Source organism: Lynx canadensis, chromosome D1, assembly GCF_007474595.2.
Source record: "Lynx canadensis isolate LIC74 chromosome D1, mLynCan4.pri.v2, whole genome shotgun sequence".
NCBI classification, from domain to species: domain Eukaryota; kingdom Metazoa; phylum Chordata; class Mammalia; order Carnivora; family Felidae; genus Lynx; species Lynx canadensis.
This window is the reverse complement of record NC_044312.2, coordinates 58,086,593-58,099,393: the sequence shown is the minus strand read 5'-3', so window position 1 is coordinate 58,099,393 and position 12,801 is coordinate 58,086,593. Positions and strand designations below refer to the sequence as shown.

Here is a 12,801-nt window from a genome sequence, read left to right as displayed (position 1 = left end):
TCAAGTGTCCTAGTGAGAGCGAAGCTGTGACTCCCAGCTGCTCCCTCACTTACCACCTAAGCCCCAGGCCTGGTCTGGAAAGACAAATGAACTAGATGACCTCCACGGGCCCCAGAATGGATGCTGGAAGCGGAAGGTGGGGCAGACCTCCCTTTCTAAGTCAGGTGGCTGCTCCGCTGTCTACCAGGTGCCAGAAGGGCCCACTGAACCAAGACCTCTGGTAACAGCTATGAGAGAAGGAGGAGACACAAGGTTGAACCTGTTTTATGGGGGACATGCTGGCTGGGACTAGGGGCAGAACAAAGAGTTGGGCTTAGCTTTTCAAGGGAACGAAGGCTTGGGATCCTGGCTAGTTCCAGGCCTCCCACAGTGTCAACTGGGTCAACTCTACTAGGACTGGGAGGCAACGGGGAGATGGGGTAGGGGAGAAGGGGTAAGAATGTGGGGACAGGAGAGGGAGGTGGTGGGAAAGGGAGTGGAAGGAAGGGGTGAGGAGAGAGGGAAGGGAAGCAGGGCTTGGCTGGAGCTGGAGCCAGAGCCAGAGCCAGAGCCAAAGCCAAAGCCAAAGCCGGAGGTGGTTGGGTCAGCAGCAGGAGACACTCAAAAGGGAGCCTCCCGGGAAGTGCAGGCTGCCATGAGAGCCCGTTTGAGCTGCTCATAGGTGACGAACATCACCACGTTCCAGGAACCCAAACGGAGAAAGGAGGGCATGAACCTAGAAGGCAGAAAACACAGGTCACAGGGGGCACCTTGGTGACTCCTGAGGGCACTTCACCTCCCACTCACCCCAGTGGGCCATGGTATCCAATCCAACCTAGTTGCTCTGTCCCAAAGGAGGCTGTGAGGGCCCAGGGTGAACAGAGCCCCACAGCCATGCGGCTCTGAGCAAGAATTCTCTGTGAGTCTCCATTTTAATACCCATAAGGTAGGAATGACAACTCTGGGAGGAACTAGTTAAGAGCATGAGGGAATGCCAGTGAAATACTAACACCAGGATCAGAATAGTTTGACACCTGGTTGCTAGTCAGTTCCAGGTGGTTCTCTCCCACCTGTGTGTAGGTATGGGTAGCTAGGAGGCTCGGGATTGGGTGGGGTGGATCAGAGGCTCACCCTTTGTAGAAGGCTCGGGGACCCTCCTTGTGGAGCATGGTAAGGGCACAGTGGCCAGCGCTGCTGTACTGGCCCGGGGCAGAGTTCATATATCTCGTCTTGACCACATCGACAGGGGAGGCGATGACAGTGGTGCAGAAGCCTGCCCCAAAGGCGGAAGTGAAGTGGCAAGGGAGGTCATCTGCCAAGGAGGAGCAGGAGAGGCAGTCAGGACTCCTTACCTCATCATTCCAGAAGGGAAGAGATTATCAAACTAACTTAGGGGTTTTCTGGTTTTAGAGAAAGAGATGCCAGCAGGGATCTGTCCTGATGACCTAAAAGTCATTTAGCCTAGAGTCTAGCCTCAGTACCTCAGTGTGCAGTGGGAGCTTCATCCCAGCTGGCTTCACTATGGTAAATCTAAACTCACTCCACAAGCATAGGGGAAGGAGGATGAAAAGATGTGAGACTCAGGCAACCAGACCCTCACATCTGATCCTAGGTTGGGGGAAGGGCAAGACCCAGAACCATTTATACTAACTCACCTGTCATGAGGTTGGCTTTCAGGAGGGCGTCCTTGATGAGATCGTAGGTCACCAGCTCAGCACAGTTGACAATGGCATTACGAGCAACATTGGGAGAGGTCCCTACAGGAGGAAAAAATACTGATGTGAGACCAGAGACTAGAGGAGGAGGAAGATAGGGAAGAAGAAACACCTGGTACACACCTTTCCAGAGTCCCCGAAACCCTTCCTCTCGGGCAATGGTCTTGTAGGCATCGACAGTGCTTTGGTATCTCCGGCCACTTCCAGCCCGGGCCTGAGCTTGGAATCGGACCTTTACTACATCTGTGGGCTGGGCCACAGCCACAGCCAAGGCCCCTGTGGTGCTGCCTGCCAGGAGGCGGCTCCCGATGCCGGCATCTGTGGAAGAAACATGGGGGTTCAGTGCCCAGCTGGGATTGTACTAATTTTCCACCTCTCTTCACTAAAAATCACCTCATCACTGTAATCTCTTGCCTTCTGGGAATAGGATTCAGACAAGCTCTTGCTCTAAAAACTCCTTGCATCAAAGAAAATAACACCTTGAATGTCTACTACTTGCTACGCAATGGGACATAGCAAGGAGTGGGACAAAATGAGACCTAGCTCAACAGGGTAAGTCACAATCATTTCCACCTGACAAGTGAAAACCCAAGGCTCAGAGAGAAGTGGCCTTCCAAGGCCTTAGATTCATAAGACTTGGGTTTGCATGCCAGATCTATTTCTCCTTGCCATGTTATCTCAGGAAAAGTTAACCTTTTGATCTGGGTTCTCAGTTTTCACATATGTAAAAAGGAGGTGGGCATAGCATGCGAGGAGGTAAAATGGAAGAGTGCTAGCTTTGGAAGCAAAAGTCCTGGGTGTGTTTTCCGGCTCCTCATTGTGTGCTCTTGGCCAAGTACTTTCCAGCCAGCAAGGCTCAGTCTCTTCATCTCTAACATGGGGATGATACCACCTACTCTCAGAGTAGTGGTGGGGACTGTCATGGGATGATGCCCTGCACAGAACCTGGCACAGCCCAGGTGCTCAAGAATCATTAGGAGAATCAAGGTGCCTTCCAGTTCTCAGTTCCTCTGATCCTCCTAGGGATCTTAGAGCCTAAAGAAGCTATGTAGCAAATCATCAATCAAGGATGATTTGATTGGATTGGTCATCACCAAGGAGAAAAGGTCAAGGGGCCCATGGCCCAGCTCCACACTCACGCTCAGAACCCTTGGTGTAGAACTGCTTGACAGAGTCGTAGAGGCCGATGCGGACAGAAGCAAAGCTCATCTGGCGCTGCAGGCCAGCGACCAGCCCATTGTAGAGGCTGCGGGGGCCCTCGGTGCGCACCATGGTCAGGATGGTGCCCAGCACGCCACGGTACTGGGCGCTAGCTACGGCCCGCGCTGGTCCCTGCCTTTCTCCTTGGATCTGCAAGGCCAAGATGGGTGGTTATAGGGGTTGGCAGGTTGCCCTCCCCATCTCCTGCCATCCCTACGCTCCAAAGTTTACACAGTCCCAAACACCCCACTGGCCCTTAAGGAGTCTATATCTTGGGGCAGAGTAAACTAGACAACATTGGGAACCGCAGGCTTTCTGCCCTCACCTGCAGCCGGACTTTAGCGGTGTCCAGAGGAAAGGTGATGAGATCTGCAATGCAGGCAGCTGTGCCAGCCCCCAGGAACTTCACAGTGGCAGTAGGGGGTACATCTGTAGCCTTGAACCCAACCATAATGCTGATTTCCTCCTCTCTCCCAGGAGATGGAGAAAGATGGAGAAGGGGGCACCTTCGGTCAGCAACAAGACGAGATAGAGGAACTCTGCCGGAATCTAAGCCAAGGAGAGAGAAGCCCCATTAGCAGCAGCATGCGCAGTCCCTCCCTGCTTACCACCCCACCCCCACCTTCCCTGACAGCACCACTTCCCTAAGCAAGAACCAGAGCAACCTCATGAAGGAAAACAGGAATGAGCTCTGGAGGTACTCAAGTAGGGGCTAGAGAAGCAATTCCTGCCTGAGGAGAACACATTTTGTGAAGAGCCCCCTCCCTTTTACTATAGGAAGAGTCTGGATCAGGGCTATCTTAGTGCTGACAAACTGTCACTGACTCATCCTTTTGTCTGCTGGGTGCAGAGATTTCACTGATGATACCGGCATGCCTACTTCTGCAGATCTGTCTGAAGGACAGGCAGAAGTGGGGAAAAGGTTTCAGTCAGACCAAGATCTGAAAGGCACAGGCTCATAGGCTTATGCCCTGGATTTCTTAAGTAGGAGAGGTTCCTATGGGTCTCAAATTATCTAAGTCTAGAAGAAAAGGAATGGAGAAGACCAGTTCAGTCCCTTCTCAGCCCAGTCTAATTCTCCTCCCCAGCCCCACACAACTTGGGCTCTCTAGAGTCATTCTTTCAACAAGACTGCTTTGCTGGGCACTGGCTCACTGAGATGCAGGAGACAATATCAACCCTAGATGGGGCTTACTGTCTGGCACAGGGGATGGGCAGGTGATTCAAGCTACATTTGGGGCTTGCAGGACATACTCTCAAAATGCAGAGGGAACAACTAACTCCATCAGGAGAGAGGTAATATTTAGCTGGGCCTTGAGGGATCCTGGACAACTCTCAGGGCTGAAAGTAGGTACACAGACCTGGACTCTCCCCCACTGGCCTATTGTGTGACCCAGGAAAAACAGTCTCCCTCTCTAGCCAGTTTCCTCTCCTTCAACAAAGGGGATCCACATCTTCACCACAGGAGGGGTAGGAATAGGGAGGTGCAGATCAGAGCTACAAAGACACAGGAAACCAAAAGCTCCATTTTGTTCTCAGAGTTGAACAACACCCTTCTCTGCGGCCTCTGCTGCCCTTCCCCGGGGAGGAAGTGAGCCCAGCACCCCAGTGGGGGAGGTGACCTGCTTCTCTCTCCCCTGAGCTCACTTCTCTCACTTCACTTCACCAGGAGCAGCTGCTCTGAGCCTAGCCTGATTGGTCGCCCATGTTGCTGGGGCCATAAGGAAAATGCTGGCCAGCAGAGGGAGGATGTGGTTGGAGTCAGTTGTGAACACAAAGACCCATGGAAACAAACATCTCACAGCTTCTTCCTCCTGAGCTTCTCTACTCCAGGCGTCTGGGGCCAACAGGGAAATCCAGAGGCTACTCACCACTCAGTTGCATCCGGATCTACTATAGGCCAGGTCCTGGCCTTATTGGAGTTTCCCTGGAGTCTGGCCCACGTGAGGCTCAGTGAAGATTGGTACTCACATGGCGGAGAGGGTTGATGAAGGAGCTCCAGACTCCCCAGCTTCCCTGTTCTGACATATCTATCTATCCCCCAGAACCTGTTGGATACATTCCCCATCCCACCGCCCGGGGCACTCTATTAGCTCATTTACTCTTCAGAGCTGCCCTGTGAGGTGGCTGCCTTATTTCCATGTTACAGATGAGGGAACTTGGTAAGAGCCACAGCTACAGCCTCCAAAGCTTATTAGATTTGCTCTGCACTGGTGTCCAGAACATTTCTCTCCTGCTGTTTTCTCAGCCCCCGGGCTTTTAACAAGAAAGTCTAACACCCAAGTTCTCTCATGCCAATTTTTTTTAAAAAAACTTAAATTTTTAGCTTTTTTTTTTTATTATTTATTTTTGAGAGACAGAGAGACAGAGCATGAGTGGGGGAGGGACAGTGAGAGGGAAACACAGAATCCGAAGCAGGCTCCAGGCTCTGAGCTGTCAGCACAGCTCAAGCCCACAAAACCATGAGGTCAAGACCTGAGCCGAAGTTGGACGCTTAAATGACTGAGCCACCCAGGTGCCCCACTTTCATGCCAATTTGACAGTTCTGAGAAAGTTCAGGCAACGAATATCCCTTCTCTGGGCATCAGAGACCTGAAAAGTGAGTCTATCATGTCCTGACCTTGAGCTGGGTCACAGTGTTGTGAAGGCCAGAGAATAAGGCCCAGCCTCTGTCCATCTCAAAGACAAATGCACAGAGGCTCAGTTGCCATTTTGAATGTTGCTTTGGGTTTGTCAGATCTTTTAGAGGTTGAGTATGGGGGCTATGGCCACTTGTGCTAAAGACCCTACTAAGAAGAGAAAATAAAACTCAGGACTCAGGAATTTGTCCTAGCTCTGCTGCTGACTCCCAGGATGACCAAGGACTAATCACTGTCCCATCTAGCCTTCAATTTCTTCCTTTGTAAATATGGGGACCACCATCCCTGCCTAGTCAAGATCAGCTTAAAGGATAGAATGAGACCAGGGATAAAGGAAAGTGTTTTGTGAATTCTGAAGAGCAACTTCACTGGGGTGGTGGTAGTTATTTTTGCTAATGTCCCACTGACCCCCACCCCCAAGCCAAAGCACTAGTAGGCAACAGAAGACCCTTCCCTTAGAGTGGATTCTTACCCGGCTTTGTAAGGTCTCACGCTGAGGCCTCCAAGATCAAGCTTCTCTAAAGGCATCCCATTCTTCAAAGCTGCCAGTGGCTATCATGGCCCGATCCCCTTGGTTTTCCATAGAAAATGTCTGGGAGACGAAACACCTAATAGTCATACTATGTGTCCTGTGGATGAGGGGAAAGAGTTTAGAAAGGAAATATGCCTTTAAGGATCACACTCCAGCTAGAAAAGGGCCACCTGCCCAAGGCACACAAGCCCAGTCCTTCAGGGTGGAGGTGGGGAGGAGTAAGGAATAGGGTCTATTTCACCCAGGGTAGCTGGGGACTAATTAAGTACACACACTGGAGGGGGGAAATGAACCCAGGAATCCCCCCTCCCCTGTCTGCTCTCTTAGTAGACACATTGACTCTCTTCCAGATTTCTGCTTTAGAGGCACTCTGTACTCTGAAGAAGCAGCCTCCCAACGCAGTCAGCAGATTCTGGTGAGCGGGAGTGTTGTTAGGCGGTCATGATAGGTCAGAGACTCGCAGAGAATCGACTAGCACCCAGCCGCGAGCTGTGAGGAGGTTAGAGGGGCTGGGAACGGGCCCTGCTCAAAACTCCGTCTCAGCCTGGGGGATGGAAAGTCATTCTGGTCGTCGCAGTCGCGCCGAAGGCCCCCACCCAAAAGCAGGGCTGGGCATCCTGGGCGAGGGGAGAGAGTAGAAGGGTGGAGGCTTAAATTATTGAGCCAGTTGAAGGTGAGAGGTAAACAAAAGGGGAGAGAAAAAGAGTGAAAGAAAAGGAAAAAGAGGACAGAGAAGAAAAATTCAAGATAGGCTGGGAGAAGAAGAGAGAAATTAGAAGGAAGGGCGCGGGTCCTCGCTGCCGGGGTGGCGGGAGTGCCGCAGGTTTAGCGGGCTCAAGGCTAGGGCGGGCGGGGCCCGGGCTCACCCGGCCGAAGGGAGAACAAGAGCGTGCTGGCAACTCTGTTGTCTGTCGGCGGGCGGAGGGCGCGTGGAGAGAGCACGGACAGTACTCAAACCGAAAATGTGTCCGGCGAGTTTACAATGGGGTCGCTGGAGGCTGCCGCGCTTTAGGTCTCGGGGGCGGGGCCTGCGGGGCTGGGCGGGGCCTGCGAGGCGGGGCCTCTAGTTACCGCCTTTCGGCAAGGGCTGTCCAGCGAAAAGTTCTGTGCGCGCCTTCCTCCACTCCCATTTCCGTGCGGGCGGATCCCCGCGTCCATCGCGTCTCCTCACACATCCCCGTGCCGCCAACCTCTTGGTGAGAATGGCAAGGCGGACGCCCGGAAAGAAGCAGAAGCAGCCCAGGGTCACACACGCCTCTGCTCCCCCTGTATCCCGCTAGGGCTCTTTCTAATACGCTCCAGAAACTCGGATGAAAGCGTACTCCCCCCCTTCACCGGCTCTGCAACCCCTCACTTCGCAAACAGAACTCCAGCCTCCTGAGTCCTCCGCGGGGCGGGGCCTCGCGGCCGCTGGAGATTAGTTAAAGCCGCCGCGTTGCCGGAGGAAGGAGCCAATCCGAGGTGGAGCGGCAGGTGGCGGCTAACAGCCAACAGCCGCGAGGCGCCGCTGGGCTTCCGGCGTACGCCCGCGGCACTCTGGCCTTGCCCAGGGGATCCAGGGGACTTCCGATCTGGGCGGGACGGAGGCACCCAGCGTGACGCTCCCGCGCCCATATACACCTGGGTGCACGGGCCGGCGCCCCTCGAGTAAGAAGGCGGAACAGGGCCCGGGCCTGCTGTGCACCCAACCTGGCGATGAGAAAGTAACTTAGATGAGCCGAACCTGGGTCCCCTTCAGTCGGCTGGCAGTCCTGTTGGGGTGACAGACACGCAAAAAACCAGTAATTGTGTCCTGTGGCTGGGACAAATATAACGTTTGGGGAGTAGGACTCTTGTTCACCCTTGGCTTCGCCCTTTCTTCCTATGTTTTTGTCCTTGTTGGCCTCCCAGCACCATTGAATGGATTAATCGAAGACGTCTCTCTGACTAGATTGTAAACTTCTAGAGAGCAGGAAGCTCTTTATTTTTAGTGTCACAACATCAGGGGCCTGCATATAGTAGGCTGTGTGCATGCTGTTTGGGCTGCTGTTGAAAATGTCTGAAAAAGTGTAAATGGGAGGATCAGGGGAGATGAACATTTGGTTACTGCAATTACTGTGTTCACATTCAGTGTGAATACTTAATATAATCTTGTGAGGCTGATATTAACCTCAGTTTTAAGAGGAAACAGAGTCCCAAAGAAGTGAAATCACCTGCGTAATGTCACACAGCTGTGAAGTGGTGAGCTGCGATTTAAATCCTGGTTTATCAGCCTCCAATGTGTTTGTTTTCTGAATTGTCCACAAGCAATGTCAGCTGAAAATAACTGGCATGGGACTGGATAATTATAGCAGGAAAGAAAAACACTGAACACGTGGTCTTGGCAGAAGCAGAAGAAAAGTGGAAACTGAGAAGTCAAGCTGGAGAATTATTTCTGGCATTGTGGAATCTCCCATCCACTAGCTGCTCTGGCTTTTCCACAAGCTTCTGTGTCTTGCTGTGATGAAATGATTCCCAGATTGCTCTGTGACTGGTGGTGAAACTGCTGAACTTGAGAAGGCAGAAAGAACAAGATGGAACTAATGGCCTCAAAATGAAAGCACCACCCTGATTGCCAAAACAAGGAAGAATTGGCCAAAGACTATATACCCGTGAGATGTGTGTTTATCCCTTGCAAAATTCAAGGGCTGGTAAAAAGATGATGTGTGAACCTTTAAAAAAAGAAGTAGAGATTACCAGGACCCAGCATGAATTTCTTAAGAAGAAATCCTGTTAAATTCTCTTAACACAAGAGTTTGAAAACAAAAATAAACAATGACCCCCCCTCCCCCCCCCCCCGCCAATTCTCTTTTATTTCGGATGGAGCCAAGCAGATGAGAGCAATGCTACTGACACTATATCTGTGGACTTCTAGCAAGCAGCTTGTCCAAGTCATAAGATGTCCTGTAGACAGATTAGAGGATGTATGCATACAGGTAAGTGCATTTAAAAAACTTGTTTCACATCTATTTCATTAAATACATACATACTGCAGTTTATTTGTAAATGTAGGTGCCAATAATCAAACTGACAAGGTTTATAATGTTGATATCATACCAGAAAACAATCCACTGTATTTACAGTTTTGAAACTTTAACATTTTAAATACAAACTGTTTGAAACACTGAAAATGGAAAAGACACAAGAATGCTAAAGAGAATTGAAAACATCAAATAATTAAGCCAACATGAGAAAATATTAAACATTTCAAATGTCTCTGGTAATTTTAAAATATTGGGTAGGTTGGCTATGTTAACCCCCCCCACCCCCAAATAAACACAAAATTATCTGGTTGCATTTTTTTAGAACTTAGTTATTTTATTTATTAATTTATTTTTAAATTTACATCCAAGTTAGCATATAGTGCAACAATGATTTCAGTAGATTCCTTAATGCCCCTTACCCATTTAGCTCACCCCCCTCCCACAACCCCTCCAGCAACCCTCTGTTCTCTATATTTAAGAGTCTCTTATGTTTTGTCCCCCTCCCTGTTTTTATATTCTTTTTGCTTCTCTTCCCTTATGTTCATCTGTTTTGTCTCTTAAAGTCCTCATATGAGTGAAGTCATATGATATTTGTCTTCTCTGACTAATTTCGCTTAGCATAGTACCCTCTAGTTCCATCCACATAGTTGCAAATGGCAAGATTTCATTCTTTTTGATTGCCGAGTAATACTCCATTGTATCTGTATACCACATCTTCTTTATCCATTCATCCATCGATGGACATTTGGGCTCTTTCCATACTTTGGCTGTTGTTGATAGTGCTGCTATAAACATGGGGGTGCATGTGCCCCTTCAAAATGGCATACCTGTATCCCTTAGATAGATAACTAGTAGTGCAATTGCTGGGCTGTAGGGTAGTTCTATTTTTAATTTTTTGAAGAACCTCCATACTGTTTTCCAGAGTGGCTGCACCAGTTTGCATTCCCACCAGCAGTGCAAAAGAGATCCTCTTTCTCCGCATCCTCGCCAACATCTGTTGTTGCCTGAGTTGTTAATGTTATTCATTCTGACAGGTGTGAGGTGGTATCTCATTGTGGTTTTGATTTGTATTTCCCTGATGAGTGATGTTGAGCATTTTTCATGTGTCAGTTGGCCATCTGGATGTCTTCTTTGGAGAAGCGTCTATTCATGTTTTTTGCCCATTTTTTCACTGGATTATTTGGTTTTTGGGTATTGAGTTTGATAAGTTCTCTATAGATTTTGGATACTAACCCTTTATCTGGTATGTCATTTGCAAATATCTTCTCCCATTCCGTTGGTTGCCTTTTAGTTTTGCTGATTGTTTCCTTTGCCGTGCAGAAGCTTTTTATTTTGACGAGGTCCCAATAATTCATTTTTGCTTTTGTTTCTCTTGCCTTCAGAGACGTGTTGAATAAAAAGTTGCTGTGGCCGAAGTCAAAGAGTTTTTTTGCCTGCTTTCTTCTCTAGGATTTTGATGGCTTCCTGTCTTACGTTTAGGTCTATCATCCATTTTGAGTTTATTTTTGTGTATGGTGTGAGAAAATGATCCAGATTCATTTTTCTGCATGTCGCTGTCCAGTTTTCCTAGCACCACTTGCTGAAGAGACTGTTTTTATTCTATTGAATATTCTTTCCTGCTTTGTCAAAGATTAGTTGGCCATACGTTTGTGGGTTCATTTCTGGGTTCTCTATTCTGTTCCATTGATCTGAGTGTCTGTTTTTGTGCCAGTACCATACTGTCTTGATGATTACAGCTTTGTAATACAGCTTGAAGTCCGGGATTGTGATGCCTCCTGCTTTGGTTTTCTTTTTCAAGATTGCTTTGGCTATTTGGGGTCTTTTGTGGTTCCATACAAATTTTAGGATTGTTTGTTCTAACTCTGAAGAATGCTGGTGTTATTTTGACAGGTATGGCATTGAATATGTAGATTGCTTTGGGTAGTATTGACATTTTAATAATATTTGTTCTTCCTCTCCAGGAGCATGGAATATTTTTCCATTGTTTTGTGTCTTTTTTAGTTTCATTCATAAGCTTTCTATAGTTTTCAGTGTATAGATTTTTCACCCCTTTGGTTAGATTTATTCCTAGGTATTTTATTCATTGCATTTTTAAAAATTTTTATTTTTAATTTTTTAAGTTTATTTATTTTTGAGAGAGAGGCAACGCAAGTGGAGGAGGGGCAGAGAGAGAGAGGGAGACAGAAAATCTCAAGCAGACTCTGCCCTGTCAGGATGGAGCCTGATGTGGGTATTGAACTCACGAAACCATAAGATCATGACCTGAGCCAAAACCAAGAGCTAGACGCTTAACTGACTGAGCCACCTAGGCTCCCCTGATTACATTTTTTAAAACATTTTTTTAAATGTTTTATTCATTTTTGAGACAGAGAGAGACAGAGCATGAGCAGGGAGGGGAGGGGCAGAGAGAGAGGGAGACACAGAATTCAAAGCAGGCTCCAGGCTCTGAGCTGTCAGCATAGCTGACGCGGGGCTCCAATTCACGAACTGCAAGATCATGACCTGAGCCGAAGTCAGACACTTATCCAACTGAGCCACCCAGGCGCCCCTCCTCTGATTGCATTTTTAAAAAGATTTTATTTTTATGTAATCTCTACACCCAACTTGGTGCTTGAACTCACAACCCCAAGATCAAGAGTCAAATGTTCCACCAACTGAGCCAGCCAGGTGTCCCTGATTGCATATTTTAGAAAAATCAAGGGGTACCTGGATGGCTCAGTCGGTTGAGTGTCAGACTTCAGCTCAGGTCATGCTCCTGCCTGCCTCAGTACCTGTGCTGAGCATGGAGCCTGCTGGGGATTCTTTCTCTCCCTTTCTCTCTCTCCCTTTCTCTCTCTGCCCCTCCCCTGCTTGTGTGTGTGCACATGCACGCATGTGTGCACTGTCTCTGCTCCTCCCCAACACACTCTCTCAAAATAAATAAATGAACTTAAAAAAATATATAGGGTTTGTTACTTGCCAGTGAAGATTCATTAAAGATTTTTTTGTTGTTGTCTTTTTTAAGTTTATTTGTTTATTTTGAGAGAGAGTGTTGGGGAGGGACAGAGATAGTGGGAGAGAAAGAATCCCAAGCAGGGTCCATGCTGTCAGTGTGGAGTCCAACTCAGAGCTCAATTCCACGAACGGTGAGATCATGACCTGAGCAGAAACCAAGAGCTGGTTGCTTAACCAACTGAGCCACTCAGGTCCCCCAGCAAACCCTGTATTTTAAATGTTGAATTAGAAAAACACTGTTAAGAGTTAAAAGATGCATGTTTAGTCAGCAATAAAAAGGAATGAAGTACTGATACATGCTACAACAAGGATGAACCTTGAAAACATTTTGCTAAGTCAAGCCTGTCACAAAAGACCACATATTGTATGCTTCCACTTGTATGAAATGTCAGAATAGACGACTCTATAGAGGCAGAAAATAGAGCTAGGAGGGATGGAGGGCATTGGGGCATGACAGGTAAAGGGTAAGGAGAGGGTGGTTGTTTTGGGATGATGAAAATGTTCTAAAATTGGTTGTGGTGATGGTTGCACAACTCTGAATATACTAAAAAACTGTTGACTTTCCCTTTAAATGAGTGAATTGTATGGTATGTTAATTATATTTCAATAATGCTGATACAAAAAAAAAAGGAAAAAACCAAAACAAACAAAATGCAAATTGGACCATGTTAACACCCTTTAAAGCGCTGCTTGATGCACTTTGAATGAATTCTAAATGGGTTAAAAAAAATGTTTTCCAA

The 12,801-nt window shown here is 48.1% G+C and overlaps 1 protein-coding gene across 1 annotated transcript; it reads right to left on the bottom strand.

Annotated features, from left to right (window-relative positions):
* Positions 1-248: 248 nt before the first annotated feature.
* UCP2 (uncoupling protein 2) lies at positions 249-7,041 on the bottom strand. The gene is made up of 8 exons (XM_030331160.2): positions 6,932-7,041; positions 6,006-6,162; positions 3,220-3,443; positions 2,834-3,044; positions 1,818-2,012; positions 1,635-1,736; positions 1,111-1,291; positions 249-715 (listed from the first exon to the last, which is right to left on the bottom strand). The coding sequence occupies exons 3-8, from the start codon at positions 3,343-3,345 to the stop codon at positions 601-603; spliced, it is 930 nt and encodes a 309-aa protein (XP_030187020.1). The 5' UTR covers positions 3,346-3,443; positions 6,006-6,162; positions 6,932-7,041; the 3' UTR covers positions 249-600.
* Positions 7,042-12,801: the final 5,760 nt, after the last annotated feature.

What these genes read in the sequence shown, in the direction of transcription:
- UCP2 (XM_030331160.2), bottom strand. Translation starts at nt 3,345, where the DNA reads ATGGTTGGGTTCAAGGCTACAGATGTACCCCCTACTGCCACTGTGAAG. An exon ending in CCGCTAAAGTCCGGCTGCAG is followed by an intron (nt 3,045 to 3,219) that starts GTGAGGGCAGAA and finishes TTGGCCTTGCAG; the next exon opens with ATCCAAGGAGAAAGGCAGGG. An exon ending in CCCCGAGCCTTCTACAAAGG is followed by an intron (nt 716 to 1,110) that starts GTGAGCCTCTGA and finishes TCTGCCTTCTAG; the next exon opens with GTTCATGCCCTCCTTTCTCC.